This window comes from Marmota monax, unplaced genomic scaffold (genome assembly GCF_021218885.2).
Source record: "Marmota monax isolate L192 unplaced genomic scaffold, Marmota_monax_Labrador192_F-V1.1 WCK01_AAM20220418_F8-fsc00140, whole genome shotgun sequence".
Classification (NCBI taxonomy): Eukaryota; Metazoa; Chordata; class Mammalia; order Rodentia; family Sciuridae; genus Marmota; species Marmota monax.
The window spans coordinates 258,922-275,845 of NW_026694256.1; the positions used below are offsets into that span (position 1 = coordinate 258,922).

Here is a 16,924-nt window from a genome sequence, read left to right on the forward strand (position 1 = left end):
TCACAGATGAGCTTTTCCTAGAAGGTTCAAATTGTACCATTTCTAGGATAACACCAGGAATGAGTGTTGGAGCTGTCAGACAGCAATCTCTCACCACAAAAACATTAATTACCTCTTTATCCTAAATTGTATGAAAAAGTATATATTTTAGGATTTGAAGATAAAGGGAGAAAAAAAAAACTATACTTATGGGCTCATCAGATTCAAATTAAGACAAAATAGAATAAAGTCTGATTATTAAACTACATCTCCAAAATGAAGTTCATGTAAAAACATAATAAATAATATTTTTTATTTTATTTATTTACTACTCATCACTGGGCTACATGCCTAGCACTTTTTTATTTTTGAGGTAGGGTCTTGCTAAATTGCCCAGGCTGGACTCCATCCTTCTTTCTCAGCCTCTTAAATAACTGGGATTACAGGCATGCCTCACCACACCTGGATCTTTGTAGGGGTTTGTTGTTGTTGTTGTTGATTTTTTGTAACCATTCTATCCTTTAACAACACAGGAGGTTTTGGTAAGTACTTTCTTTTGGGTATTTTAACATAAAATCATATAAGCTTTTGAGACGTGTTAGTTTTTATAAATGCAATGACATATTTTTTTTGACATATAAATCCATAATACCAAGTTTGTACATTTTATCTGTAAGATAAAAAACTCTATAGAAGTTTCAGTTTTTATTCTATCAAGAATAAATAATGGGGCTGGGGATGTGGCTCAAGTGGTAGCGCGCTCGCCTGGCATGCGTGCGGCCCGGGTTCGATCCTCAGCACCACATACAAACAAAGATGTTGTGCCTGCTGAAAACTAAAAATAAATAAATAAATAAATAAATAAATATTAAAAAAAAAAGAATAAATAATGCATGTTATTTCACAAAAGAATTTTGCAAAGCAGTTTTTGAGGTCTCTTGAAGATTTAAAAAAATATAATTGCTCAAAATGGTGGCACAGTACACTTAAATAAAATAACCTATATTATTTACTGAAATAAATATTTGATTTTTGTGAAGTTCAAAATAACAATGTTTATAATTCACTAGACATATGGGGGCTTATTAAAATTAAAAATTTGAATTAAGTTCAAATGTCTATATCTCTTAAATTCCCATGTAAATAATATTTTTAAAAATTCTACTAAGTTACTAACCTACTGGTATATACTATGTTCATTTCTGAAGTTGAAGATACTTCTAAGTACATATACTGCTTTGATGTCAAATATTTTGGGAATGACCCATATACAAAAAGCTCAAATGAAGGAAAGCCAGATGTACCTTAGCTAGCAGATTTTATCTACTCTATACACACAACAAGAAATACTTAGGGAAAAAAAAAACATTAGTTCTACAACACACATATACACAAACATATGCACATGTTCAGATATGCTCAAATTTTACACAGTTACATTACGCAATTACTCATATAAACACAATTCTGTGAACAAAACAGTCAACGCTCTTGGCCTTCACAAATATTTTATTAGGTAGAAAAAGACTAAAGGAAACAAAGTAAATATAACATAGTTTTGTGTGTTATAATTTGATTACTACTGTGGAGAACAAATAGAGTATTGTAAAATCTTAAGGAGGCCAGAGAATAAGGGCTTCTGGAAAAGGTGACACTTAAGCAAAGGTCTGAAGTAAATAAGAAACTAGGTTCTCCAGATATCTTGAAAGAGTGTTTTAGTCAGTGCAAAGGTTCTAGGGAAGATCTGTGTTTGCTAAACAGCAAACACAAGACAACCAGCATACTAAGAACAGTGGAGCTATAGTAGGGTCAGAGATGAAATGCAGCATGGAAAACAGAGTGGGTAGGGTCTCCTAAGTCCTAAGGAGGAAGAGTTCTGAGTAGACACATGATGTATTCTGATTTTTGTTCAATAGGATCACTCAGACAGATGAGAACAGACTGTGGGCAGAGAAGGATGGAAACAGGAAGAAATAACAGATGAGAAACAAAGATGGCTTAGAGCAGGATGGCAATGGAGGCGAATCTGGAAGCAACCAGATTCTAGATATACTGTGAAGTTGAAAGAATTTACAGACAAATGTGAGATAAGAGAAGAGCTAAGAATAATTCTAAGATTTCTAGACTGAGCACAGAGAAGATAGATTAGCTATTAATGAGTAGTTTCCAAATTCAGCACAGTGGGTGAATTTTCTTGTGAGCAAAGGCTTTTGCTTGTTTTGTTCATTAGTTATCCCCTAGAAAAGTGACCCGTGGTACAATCTCAGAAAAAATTATTGAATGAACTAAACTAATGAGTCAATGCAAAAGTAACCAGTCAATATCTAATTTGTTTTTTGTTTTAATAAAAAGGCTATTTCACTCATTTAACAAATATTTACTGGGCATCTTTTTCTGTGCAAGGCCCTATGCCAAATGCCAAACTGGATAAAGACTGTTCATTATAAAGCTCCTAAAACAAATGTAACAGAAAATACGATGAGGCATTTTATTTGAGCTCAAGAAACTACTAATACCACCATCATAGTGCAGACTACAATATATTAAAAATTACATTTCACTTTGGAGACAAAATTTCCCAATTATACTTCAGGGCAATTGAATTTAAGGCGTTTTCCACAGAAGATCCTGGTTTTCTGATGTGCAGCAGTTTAAAAATCATTATGGGAATGATTCATTTAAAATGATTTGTCATTAGAGCCTCCATAAAGAAGGAATCAGACAACACTTTTTTGGTGCATTTTTGCTTTTCTTTTGGAATTTTTCACTTTGAGGAAGCTAAGAGTAATGCCAAGAACATAAACATTTGAAGTCAAAAGGACATGAATTAGAATCTTAGTTGTAACCTCTTTCAGCTCTTCCATGTATTAAAAAATATGTTTTCTTACTTTGTAAGGTGACTGAAGTTTAGAGATAACAAATATTAACCAGAGAGCAGAGTTCCTGTAACATGTGATATCATTACTTCACCGCCACCTTAACAAACACTGTGCTTGGCACCAGAAGCTTTATTTCTCACTTTGGTCTAAGTATGGGCAAATATTAAATCCTTTTTCCTGCTGGGCACAGTGGCACATGCCTATAATCCCAGCAACCTGAGAGACTGAAGGAGGAGGATTACAAATTCAAGATCAGCCTCAGCAACTCAGCAGGCCCTAAGCAACTGAGCAAGACCCTGTCTCAAAATAAAAAGGAACTGGGGATATGACTCAGTGGTTAGGCACCCCTGGGTTCAATTTCAAGTACCCCCACACATCCCTCCCCCCACCAAAAAAAAAATCCCTTTTCTTCATTCCTGTGGGTAAATTTTCAAAATACTTGTAAAAACTAAAAAAAGCAAACAAGAATTATGCAAATGCCACTTTTTAGTTTCCTGTTTATTAGAATCTAAGATCGTCTACAGCTCTAATTCCTTTCTTCAGTTAGCTGTCATTTTGCATTCTGATATAACTCTGAAAACAATTGCCTGAGAGTTCTGCTTTCAGCACAATGGCATGAGAAACTCTGCAGACTTGCTCCTCAACAAAATGGGTGAATATTAGAAAACATTTAAAGTTTCTGGAAATGATCCTAAAAGCAGGCAGGCAAATATTTGAGAAAAATCAGGAAAGCAAGAGACTGATTTGCAAAACAAGACTCACCCTATCCCTCTTTCATAGCTTGAGACAGAACTTCCACCCCAGACTCTCGCTCAATAATACGGGGTTCCCTCTCTGCTCAGCTCCCAGGTGAACTATCTTTCCAGAAGAGAAAGGACATCAATGTTTATAATCCTGCCCCTTGTTACATATTTCAGGCATGAACAGCCAAAATGTGGGGGCTCCTTTCTTCCACTCAGATCATCACTTGGGATGGAGGCTTTATCTGGGGTGTGGCACCATTAAGAATAATGGGGTCCTGATTGTTCTTGCCCCAGATTGTGGGGTGGGGAATGGGGTTAGGAGTGTTACATGCTGGGCCAAGCAAGTTAAGGAGATAAGGGAGATGCTGTCCAGTAGACCTCCACTGACTATTCAGCTCCTAAGTAAGAGTGTCACTCAGAAGACTGCCATTGTCCCCACACCCACTGATCTGGCTTAAAGAGATTTTGCCTGAGGAGAAGCAGGCCATAGAACAGGGAGTTCCAAAGGAATCTATAATGAACTGACTTCAACTGCAATATACTTTATAGAGAAATTCAAGCCTAAGAGCACTCTCAAAAACACTGGAGGTTGTGGCAACAGGCATGTGGTAGACTACTTTTAGATTTATGGGTTCTTCAGACTAGGTTACTTTCCCAGAGAGAAAAAGATAGCTGGAAAATACTCCTGGGGTAAGAACAAATCTCAAATACTAACCTAAGTAACTAGTCCTCAAAGGAGCCAGAATGAATTAGTCTGTGAAGCAAGTGATGCCATAGTACATGGTATCAGCTGGAAATTAGGAGTTTACTAGCTAAATATGGGTCAGAAAAATAAACACATAAGACTCTGGATATATCTAGGGTCCAGAATAAGCAAATCTATGGAGATTTTTTTTTCCTATGGAACATAAAAATGTTCTAGAATTCATTGTGGTCTTCACTGCACATATCTGTGAATATACTAATAATACTGAAGCATACACCATAAATATGAGAACAAAATATTATGTGAATTATATCATAAAATTGTTACATGAAAAATTAGCAATAAAAAGAAAAAATAATCTGCCTGAATTTCTTTACATCTAGCTTCTGATCTATGTTCTGGTTTGTAAGTAAGATCTAGCAAAACAGCTTATATGTACTCAAAAACATACCCAGGTGTCTAAGAAACTAAACCTTATTCTTATTTAAGCCTGTCTTACCACGCAGTTCCCACTCCGTGGTCCACCAAACACAACGAGGACTGTAAAACTTGAGAACTCTAGAAATAGGACCACTCCCTGGCTATGTTAAGGACTGCCTAGGGAACTTGGCAGTATAATGTATAATTCAAACTTCATCCCAGAGATAGTGATTCATTAAGGTTCACAACTGGGACCCAGAAAAATATATTTTAAAAAGCATTCCAAATAATTTGAACATCCATATAGATTTGACATACTACAAACAAGTCCAAGTACATTCTTTCACAATTCAAGTGAACTGAATCCCTCCCTGCTACTCCCCATTTCAAACAAATGATTTTTCAGAAGTTAAAGACATACACTCTTTACACATTTTTCTGACATAATTATGCAAAAACTATAGCATGTTCTTTATAAGAACAAGGAGTAGAGTAAGGACATTTTTTGGTTGGTTGTTTCAAAAAATATTAATAATATAATGAGAATATTTTTAGTTTTTCATTCATCAAAAATCTATTTAACGTGTAAGTTTTGTAAAAATTAAACTTTAGGAAGAAAAAACTTCATCTTAGGACACATTACAACAGTATAATAACAAAATAAAGGAGATAAACTTTATACAATAAGACAACATTAAAGAAATTGATATTTATTTAGGTGAGAAATATTATGTTTTTTAAAAAACTATTTTTAGTTGCAGATTGACACAATACCTTTATTTTATTTATTTGTTTGATTGAACCCAGTGCCTTACACATGCTAATCAAGTGCTCTACCACTGAGCTTCAACCCCAGCCCGAGATATTATATTTTATCCATAAGGCATTCCATTGGCTTATAATGCATTTTCCCAATATTTCCACCAAGAAAATCTAGTAGATGAAGGCTTATGAGACATGTGGTAAAAATTGTAACAGACTCCTCTGAGAATGTGGAAACTTCTTAATATAAATTGAACAGACTGTCAACAGTTTTGAAATTGTTGGCTACAATCATTCCTATTAAGAATAACAAGTCTTAATGACTTCTGAACTATCATTCTAGTCTTTTGTGGTATTATAATAATTCACTGATAGCTGTCAATTCAGAAAGACCATTTAAATGTATAAGTTCTTGTAATGAGGAAACACTTTAACATTAGAGAAAACAGATACACATTTCTGAAACATTTTGCTCTATAATCTCCTCTGCCAAAAGATTACAAATATACAAGACAGTGATAACAGCTAACAAGAAAAAGGCTTATAAAGGTGAAATGTGCTTTTGAGGAAAAAATAGGAAGGAAAGTAATGCCCAATGTAGAACTCAATCACATTCTGAATGTAACATTTATGGAAATGACAGTGAAGGTTCTATTGCAAAATATCTTTTTGTATTGTATATGGACAGAAGAAAAAAAAAAGCCTTTAGGAGAAGAAGCCAGTTTAGCTATACTAGTTTTAAGACCATAAAGAAAGGCACCATTTCTAAAAGATCAGTGAGTAAATGAAGTATTCATGCCTGTTAACAATTATCTCAACGATGAAAAAATAGTACATAAATTTGTATTTTATAACACTCAATTCAATTTCAAATTTAGCATATACTTCTATATAAAAAAGTACTTTTTATATATTCAACAACAAATTTAGTATTACTGGTAGGAGACCAATTTTTCCCCAAATTACAAAGCTGTCAATCAAACTTGTCTGTAATCTATACCAGATAAGTATTCATTTGATCTGATATGAGGTAGTAAACTATAGCTATACTTTAAACACAGAATTTTCACTATGAAACACTGTCTCATTTTTTAATCTCCTGCAAAATTGGACATAAAATGCACATAGCATGGGATTTTATTTTTCCCTTTTGAGATTAAATTTAAACTGCTGAGAACAACTTCCTAATACCCAAAGCAATGCAGTACTCCAAATCAGTAAAATGATCACTGAACAAATCAGATCTTAGTAGTTTACAGGGGCACAAAGAAGCAGTAAAAAGCAAAACTCAAATCTATGTAGCTGGGCACTATGGCACATGATTATAATCCTAGCAACTCAGGAGGCTGATGCAAGAGGATCACAAGTTCAAGACCAGCCTGGGGCATTTAGCAAGATGAGACCCTGTCTTAAATAAATGAAAAGGCTGGGATGTAACTCAGTGGTAGAATGCCTCTCGGTTCAATCTCCAGTAAAACACGCACACGCACAAGCACACATACACGCATACTTGTACACAGGTAAAACAAGAACACCCGCTATCTTTGTTTACTAAACACTCTAAAATGAAACAATGTCCAACTACCGTTAGGAAGAAAGAGCATTCAAACTATAATAGCAGTGAAATTTTACAATGAATTTAATACTGTAGGGATAGCTAAATGCATAATTTATATTAAAAATAATATAAAAGCTCTCTGCTATTATTAACTACATAATATTTTGTTAGATATAGGAATTTGAAGAAATTAAAAATCAGCAGTAAAGCACATGGGAAAGACATCATAATCTACACAGGTATAAGGTTCACCATCGTTTAAATAGACAGATGAGGAAAACTGAGGCAGTTTTAACAATTAGCTACTAAAGGCAACTACTCTAGGAGATTACCAATTTGATACTATGCCTATTAATTATGCTCATTAACAACAGTGCAACACAATAAATCTTTTTCAAGTCAAAGCGCTCTTTTCAGAACTTCCAATGCCTGAGAAATAATTAGAGTTCATTTTTTTCAGGTTTTTACAAAGTACACATGTTTATAAAAGGTCATAAGTAAAAACACATAAACAAAAACCTAGTTTTTTCAACTATGAGGGGCCAAAAAAACCCCATGAATTTAAATAAATAAAATTAAGGAAAGAGATGTGAGTCATAATTGTCACCATCTATAATTTGTCATTTAAATCATATCTTGAAAAATATAGCTATATCACATAATCAATGTTATTGTCTGTGTCTATAAGAATTCTATCATCTAGCGAACATGATTTTCCTTGTACATATATGAATAAATGACCAGTTAACTCCACATCATGTACAATGACAAAAATGGGGAGTTATACTCCACATATATATGATACATCAAAATATATTCTACTGTCATGTATAACTAAAAAGAAAAAATAAACAATTCAAAAGAAAGAAAACTATCATCTATAGGCCTACATGGTCAAAATGGATAAATGAACTGGTAAGGTAAAAAAAGATAGATAGATAGATAGGTAGGGTAGATAAAGAGAAAAGAAAAAGCTATTTTTCTAAATAACAAGACAACAGAATTAATGAATATATTGTTTGGGCTCAAATATTTGGAAATAAATGTACTCATTAATTTGATTTCAATTCTATAAGTAGTTTGAAGAAATAAAAGAATGATTGCTCAAGCATTTTATAATCAAAGATTCAATGGCATAAAATTACATTCTGTTCTACATATTAATTGCAAATAATCATGACATACATGTTACCAAAGACAATATACGGGAGTAATTACATTAAAATACCTCCACAAATGAGATAAATAAACATTTGAATTAATACAAACATATACTGAACACTATAACATAAGGGGATAGTATGTGACCAACATAATCTTACCAGTCTTTTGATCCAAGTTTCCTGCCAAGGTTTATGTGTTGATTTTTCCTAATTTAGATAACTTTTATTAGATCTACTTCTTGGAAAATATTACCATATGACGTAGAAATTCATTTCTTTATGTACTATAAGAAGTCAGATAACTATGATTGAGAGAACCTAACAATCTTGTGATTCTAATGGCTTATGGAAAATTTGAAGCTACAGTTTTTTAAGACTATAAAATAAAGGTCATAACCTCTGTAAATTAGTCCATTGGGCTCATCATATACTTGTTGAACTGGACTGATGTTTAATTAAATTGATAATCATGTAGTACTATCAAAAAACAATCAAAGAAGACTGTATGTATTTCTGACATGCAAATCATTTACCTTTTTTACTTTCATTTAAAGAGTTTTAGAATTATAAGCTGGGTACTGTGTCCCAGCGGCTCAGGAGGCTGAGACAGGAGGATCTCAAGTTCAAAACCAGCTTTAGCAAAAGCAAGGTGCTGGGGCTGAGGATATAGCTCAGTTGATAGAATGCTTGCCTCACATGCACAAGGCCCTTGGTTCAATCCCCAGCAACACACACACACACACACACACACACACACACAGCAAGGTGCTAAGCAGCTCAGTGAGACCCTGACTCTTAAATAAAATTCAAACTAGGGCAGGAGATGTGGGTCAGTGGTCAAGTGCCCCTGAGCTTAATCCCCGGTAGCTCCCCTCCCTTCCTGCCAAAAAAAAAAAAAAAAAAAAAGAAGAAGAAGAAGAAAAAGAATAATAGAATTATAAGGTATAAAACTAAAAATTTACTCCATAAAATCTACCCAAAGACTTTTTATCACACTCAGATTAAAATATAAATATGACCCACGTGATCTGGTCCAGGTTACTTTTCAGCATTACCTCTCATCTCTCTGCCTCTATCCCTGCACTCCAGGCTCACAGCCTTCTTGCTGGTCTTGAAGCAAGCACACTAGGCAACATTGAGAACATTTGTTGCTCTCTTTGTCTAGCATGCTATCCCCCTGGATATATTCAAATATTTCCTCTTTTGGAAAAACTTCATGACCACATTATGAAATGCAGCACTTTCTATCACTGCCTTCTAGTCTACTTAATTTAAAAAAAAAAAAAATACTTTTTTTTTCCTTCTCAATGCTAGGGCCTTATGCATGATAGGCCTACCACTAAGCCACATACCCAGGCAATTAAATAGCAAGTTTTTAACAGAAAAAGCTTTAATAGCCTGTGACATTCATTTTCTATTTTTCCAACTCATCCCACTAGAATTGTTTTGTTCACTGATGAATCACATATGACAAGAACTGTGCCTGGAAAATAGGTAGTAGCTCAGTAAATACATGGCAAATGAGTAAAAGAATGAAAATCCTTTTAGTCTCCAAATTTTAGGACCTGTGTATTATGTGTCAGGCATTCTGATAAGGTCAAAATCTCCAGATGAGCTACCACAGCCTCCATTCTCAAGAAATTTAGGTTAGGATTGCTGTATGTATACACATGGATGTATAACCAATGTGATCCTGTAATCTGTACATGTGGAAAAATGAGAATTCATACTCTATTTGAATCAAATGTATGATATGTCAAGATCATTGCACTGTCTTGAGCAACTAACAGAAAAAGATAAAAATATGTAAATAAAGTGTTATAGTTTGATACTGTAGAAATAGTAATATATAAAATTATTAGGAAGGGGAGCAAAAGTTAAACAGAGAGTAGGCAGTGCTACCTAAGAGGAAGCAAAAATCTGTCAAGGTTTTATAAAATAATGCTCTGCAGAATCCTGAAAGTTGAGTAGATATTTGCCAGATGAGCATACCAAAAAGGACACACTCTTAGGAAACTATATAAGAACTAAGATTTACTGAGTCATCATATGTATGTGCATATGAATGGTATGAATACTGAAGGTAGGCAGTTAGAGAGGCAATATAAAGGATGATTTTGTGTTGATGCTTAGAATTTAGTGTTTTGACCACAGATAATAGAGATATTCCACAGATAAGAGTTACCAGATTATCTTTGTACTTGAGATGTATCACAATAAACAGCATCACAGGGCTGAGACAATAGTGATGGAGAGTGTAATTAGAAAATAAGGAAAGCCAATTAGAATAAGAGAGAATAATAAAAACATAAGGCAGTATTAATGGAATACCAGGGAGTAGACACAGAAATGCTTGCAGGATTAACAATATTTAAAGGATGGGGCAGAGAAAGGCAGTTCATTATAAAACTCTGAAGAAAATCTGATGGAGATAAAGAGCATAAGATAGACAGAATGGGGCTCTGTATGCCTTTTCAGGTAGAAATAATGTATGAAGATCAAATAATTGGACAAAAACAGTTCATGGTTGTAACTACTTGATTATGATGATCTAAATCAAATATGTTCAAAGTCGTGGAGATATACTACATCCAAATAAAAAGAGAGGAAGACGTGAGGAACAGAGAACAATTTTGGAAAAACTGATTTATTAAATAAAAATTTCTTTCTAAAAAACTAAAAGATTAATATTTAAGGTATGAATTTGGTGTCAACATACCTTATATACAATCAGAGATATGATAAATTGTGGAATAAAGGTGTATTAAGAATTGTAATGCAAAATAAAAATAATAAGAGAAAAAAGATTAATATTAAAAAAAAATTTTACTTTACCTCAGGTACAATTATCTTTTCATACAAACACATGTATGTTTTAATACTTTTAGGTCAGCATGTAGCTAAATTAAAATAGTATAAAATATTCCTTACCTGAATTTCTAGAATCATTCTGTTAATTTCACCTTGTTGGTTGTCTATTATCTAAAACACAGGAAATAAATCAGTCTTAGTGAATAAACTCATTTTTTCCCACATCGCTTTTCAAAAGTACCAGTATTTCAAGATGAAACAAAGAAAGGCACAGGAAATTATAAATTTGTTTAAAAGGTGTCTTTATAAATTTTACAAAAGTTTTCATAATAAGTATCCTTTAAACAACAATATGACTTAGATCACACATATTTAAATGACAAAAGTCTTCCTGTAGTTCTCAATAAAACTCTTCTCTACGCAACTTATAAAAATAATTTTGAGACAGACTTTGAACAGTTTAGTAAAGAAAAAGATAATCTTTGCTTTGTCATTTATTTCAATTAAATTTTTACACTTACTTAAATGGTTATTTTCTTTCCAAATACAAACATTCAAACTCAAAATTTTATAAGCTATTTAAATATCAACAAAATCACAACTCACAAAAAATGGCTATAAATTATATATCTATATACCCATACTCGCATAGTAGTGATTTCATGTTTACTATCAAAGGCATCTACTGACCTTACAAGCAGCCTCATTCTGTTCCCTCAGATTATCATTTTCATTCTGAAGCTGTTTTGCATCCAACATGGGAAGTCGGATTCCATCTTCAAGACATCTTTCTACTTTTTGTTGCAAACTGTGTGTTTTAGAAAAACATAATTAGATGACGAAAATCAGCTCTATTTGCTTATTTGGGCTGATGGCTTCAAATAAATGCTGTCCATCTTAGAGTCTATAACATTTTTAATCAAGCAACAATCAAGACGCACAGAAAGTATATGATTATCTATTTTATACAAATAAGAAAGGCCCATTAGCTAGAGGCTTATCGCCTTCTCTAAAAGGAAAATTTGACACCAGAGTTGCTTAGTATGTGACATCCTTAGGCCTCAGTAAAGTTCTTCATTATCCAAATGTGAGCTCTCTAATCTAACACTCTGTTCATTCTTTCTTCCCTAAAAGCACAGCTTTTCAACTAAGATGACTGCAGCAGGGAGACTATGAATATGCATATACATCTTTTGCCCTTTTTTCTAAGTTGACCAAAAGTCTGCTTCTAAGGATAGTTTTGTTGCCTAAACGTACAGAATTACATTCTCCTGCATTCATAAGAATAGCACTCTACTATGTTTGCAACTTGGCAAGTTTATCATGCTATCTATGGCAAAGAGTAAACAACATAAGGAAGCCCCTCTGGCACATTAAAAATAAAAGGTTAAAGGGGCAGCGTGTGAGATACTCTCCTTGAGAACAGAACAATAGTAATGTCTAGGTTAAAAGAAATCATATCATTAACAATAATGACCAAAATCGAAACAAAAACAACTACGTGAAAGCTAGAAATAACTCTAGTTTGTCATTCTCTAGTAGCAGAGTCCTAAAAGAGAAATTTCTTATGATTTAGGTTTTTATATTTTCATTATTTTTCTTTTTTTTCACGTATTATGGGTGTCTAAAGCTTTCTCTCTTCCAAAAGCAGGCAATGCCATATTTAGATTGCAAAGAACTGACAATCCTAGATGGTACAATAAGCACTTCAGACATGTTTTATAAATAGATAATGGCAAGAGACAGTTTTATGTATTAGCATGTAGTCTACTGCTTTGCAATACACTGTTACTTATAATAAAAATACTTTTTTTCAATCTATAAATGAAAAATAATTTCTATTTCAAAATAAGTTCTTTCACAATTCAATGCCAAGACACACAATTCAATGTCAAGACACTATCTTCCAGCTACTTGTAACATTTCAAGAGAGAGAAAATTCATTAAAAATATTGAAGTCTTTCAAATTAAAAAGTAAGCCAGGAATGCAGAAGGGAAAAAATGTTCTGTGTTCTCATAAATAGCAAGTAAGTTTTTTCATGCATATTATATATGCAGGAAATGTAGATGCTGGTTTCAAAAAATAATAATTCTCTTGAAAAGCAGAGAAAACTATTACCACATATTTTAATTTTAATTTCTATTTTCTCAATTTATAAATTCCAAAAGTTCTTAAGAGTTAAAAAAGAAACTTAGAAATATTATATAAAATAGATAAAAATATGACATAATTCATGATCACATACATATCTGAAGTTCTTTTGAAATTTAAGGACTATTACATGGCTGAGAAAGCTAAGGTTCTGGACCCAAAATCAAGTGACACCAAAACTATACAAGTACTGAAGAATATTAACAAACTTTTTTTCTTTATATCTACTTGAAAGCAAGAGAAATCTTCTAGGATGATACTAGCACCGTATAAATTTAAAATCATATAAATATATAAAAGCACACAATGTGACAAGATAATATTCAATTATCTTCAGATGTTGTTAATTCTGCTCTTAAAATACACAGCTTAAAGTTTGTTATCATGGTGCTTTATAAGTTAGAACAGCTACATTGCTTTCATTTTACCATAAAGATGAAAGAAAAAGCTATATGGTTGAATACAAGCAAAGATTATGAAGGTATATGTACATGTATGTGTGTGTGTATTTGTAGTTGGACACAATACCTTTATTTTATTATTTCTATGTGATGCTGAGGATCGAACCCAGCACCTTTCACATGCTAGGCAAATGCTCTACTGCTGAGCCACAATCCCAGCTCATGAAGGTGTTTTAGACTAAAGTTTAGGTATAAGATATGGGGTTATAAAAGAGGAAAATTAAAGTGAAAAAAAAAAAAAGCATCAAATAGGAGAAAAATAAAGGTAGAATCAAAAATATGATTTTTTTTTTGAGTTGACATCAGGAAGACTGAAGACTGAATTATCTCAGCAATCAGAGACTTTTCTACTTTAAAACCAAGGAAAAAAACAGGCCAGCCTATACTCAAGACTTTGAAAGAAGTAGCAAAGCAATATTAACATGGAATCGATATGGAATCTGATAGATTTTTGATTTAAAAGCTGAAAACAGAGTTTGTACTTTAATGTTTTTCTTACATTTAGTTTTTTATTGCTTTTTAATATTATTCTTGAGGATGGTTTTATCTATTTATAGTTGATATTAAGTATTATGGTTTGGATGTGAGGTATCCCCCAAAAGCTTACATGTAAGACAATGCAAGAAGGTTCAGAGGAGAAAGGATTGTGTTGTGAATTAATCCCTAATGGGATTAACTGAGTGGTGACTGGAGGTGGGTGGGTATGGCTGGAGGTGGTTAAATGGGGATGTGGTTATTGGACATATATTTTATATCTGGAGAGTAGAGTTTCTTTCTCTGCTTTCTGATCATCTATGAACTACTTCCCTCTGCCACACTCTTCCACCATGTTGTTTCTCCTTACCAGGAGCCCTGAAGAATGATGCCGGCCCATCTATGGTTTGAGACCTCTGAAAACCATAAGCCCTTAAATAAACCTTTCCTCCATTATAATTGTTCTGGTCAGATCTTTTAGTCACAGAGGTGATAAATCTGACTAAAACATTAAAGTTTAAGTTAAATAAGAAAGAGAATTTTTCTTTAGGCATATAGTAGTTCTCTAGGTGTTCTAGGAATCCAATATTAATTTCCAAGCTTAACCACACATTCTGAATATGATAGTCACTCTATTTCAATATGATACAAATGATATTTATTGAGAGCCACAGCCGAAGGGGCCCCAGCAAACTTTCAGACTGCCAGCTGATGATTGGCTCACAGCGGCCCCAGCAACTTCTAGCTGATTGACTCCTCTGCGGTGATGCTCATTGGGCTGTTTCCCTGCCCTTTCAGACCAGGGAGCTGCTCATTGGGGAACTTTTTTTGGCTCCGCCCACGCGACCCAGCCAATCGCCTCAAGAGCAGGAGGAGTGGGGGAGGTTGAGAGGCTTTGTGGGAAGTCAGTGGTGTCAGCTGGGCTCTGAGGGTTTTTCCTGAGGAGGTGTTTTGTTTGGCGTGTGTGTTCTAAAAATAAAGTTAGTTTCTTTTGACGAGTGGCTCCTGAATTGTGCCCAGCCAGACTGCGGCAATATTCACTGTATTTCTAGCTGTATTAATTTAAAAGAGTCATATAAGGCAAGATATTTGAGTTGAATTGGAAGGTACATGTCAAAACTGCTATTTCTGTTACTTGCATTAAGGTGAAATAGGAGTCCATCACTTCCTTTTTGACATAGCCTATTAAAGAATGCAGTGTAAGTATTTTGCTGGCCCCCATTGTTTTGTTATTTAGAATTTTTACATAAGTTTTGACAAAGCCAACAAGGACTTTCATTAATATTCTCAGTCTTCAATTGTTTTTTGTTTTTGTTTGTTCATTATTTACTAATCTCATCTAAACCTTTGGCAAGATGTTGGTATATTGCTTCAAAATGTTAAATCACATCTGAAACAATCTGTTCCAGTGAAATCATACTTTATTATTTTATTTTTATTTTTTGGTACCAGGGATTGAATTCAGGGCACCGAGCTACATCCCCAGCCCTATTTTATAGTTTACTTGGAGACAGGGTCTTACTGAGTTGCTTAGTGCCTCGAAGTTGCTAAGACTGGCTTTGAACTCACAATTCTCCTGTCTCAGCCTCCCAAGTCACTGGGATTACAGGTATGTGCCACTGCGCCTGGCTGAAATTATATTTCTTAGCAGTCCATTTACAAGAAGAAGAATAAAGTAATAATTATAAATGAATATACTTTAAATGAAATGCTTGATGAACTATGAATAACTTAAAACAATGTAAAAAGATTTGGAAAGTTTTCTTACCTCTGAACGGAAGATACTAACTCCTTTTCTTTCTTTTTCTGGCAAATTAACTGGGCTTCTTTTTCTTGACATTGTTTTTTGATCTCTTCGAGCTTTTTTTCTGCATCTAGCAAAGTCTCTTGCAAATTCTTATTTTTTTCTTCTAGGACCTGAAGCTAAGGAGAATTTTTATAGCTCATAACACATGAAATATTAAATGTTTCTATTAGAAATTACTACTGGTTCTCAAGGATTAACACATTGCTAAAATTATGCTATCTACATTTCATTGAGAGTTCTTAACACTATCTCTCCTTTGAGTGGAAGAGAGTTATGAGAATGGGACTGTGGAGAAGAGAATGGGATTAGGCATTTCTAGAAGACAGGAGGATTTTTACTTAGAATTGTGGTAAGATAATATAACAAAATTTACCAGCTTAACCATTTCTAAGTGTATAGTTCAGTGTGTTAAGTACATTCACACTGTTGTTCAACCAATCTCCAGAACTCACCTTGCATAATTTAAGCTCTATACCCAATAAACAACTCCCCCAATCCATACCTTACTCTATCCCCTGGAAATCAGCTTTCTACTTTCTATGATTTGACTCTTCTTGGACCCCATATAAGTTAGAACAGGATTTATCTTTTTGTGAATGATTTATTTCATTCAGTAAAATATCTTCTAATTAATCCAGTTTGTAGTATATGCCAGAATTTCCTTCCTTTATAGGGATGAGTAATTTTTCACTCTATGTATACATGATTTATAAACAATCTTTTGCTTACCTGCTCATACACCCATGGACACTTGCATTGGTTCCATCTTTTGACTATTATGAATAACACTGTTATCTGTTCAAGACCCTTGATAGTAGCTATCCTAATGTTGTAAGATAGTGTCATCTCATGTTATTTAATTTATAGTGCTCTGTTTCTGCTCATGTAACTTCCTGTGGTTAAGTTACTTCCTGACCTTAATCTCTTTCAGTTTTACAACTTATAAATTAATACAAAATAAAGACTGCTCTATAGATATGAGAATATGCAGAATAATGGCACTCCATGG

The 16,924-nt window shown here is 33.5% G+C and overlaps 1 protein-coding gene across 5 annotated transcripts in view; it reads right to left on the reverse strand.

The window, feature by feature from the left end:
- Cep85l (centrosomal protein 85 like) overlaps positions 1-16,924 on the reverse strand; it is a 231,621-nt gene that overhangs the window by 13,678 nt on the left and 201,019 nt on the right. For all 5 annotated transcript variants that reach the window (XM_046466993.2, XM_058586244.1, XM_058586243.1 and 2 more), the window contains 3 exons: positions 15,877-16,031; positions 11,712-11,829; positions 11,142-11,192 (listed from right to left, as the gene is read on the reverse strand). In XM_046466993.2, the coding sequence (XP_046322949.1) occupies positions 11,142-11,192; positions 11,712-11,829; positions 15,877-16,031 (324 nt within the window). The remainder of the gene's footprint in view (positions 1-11,141; positions 11,193-11,711; positions 11,830-15,876; positions 16,032-16,924) is intronic.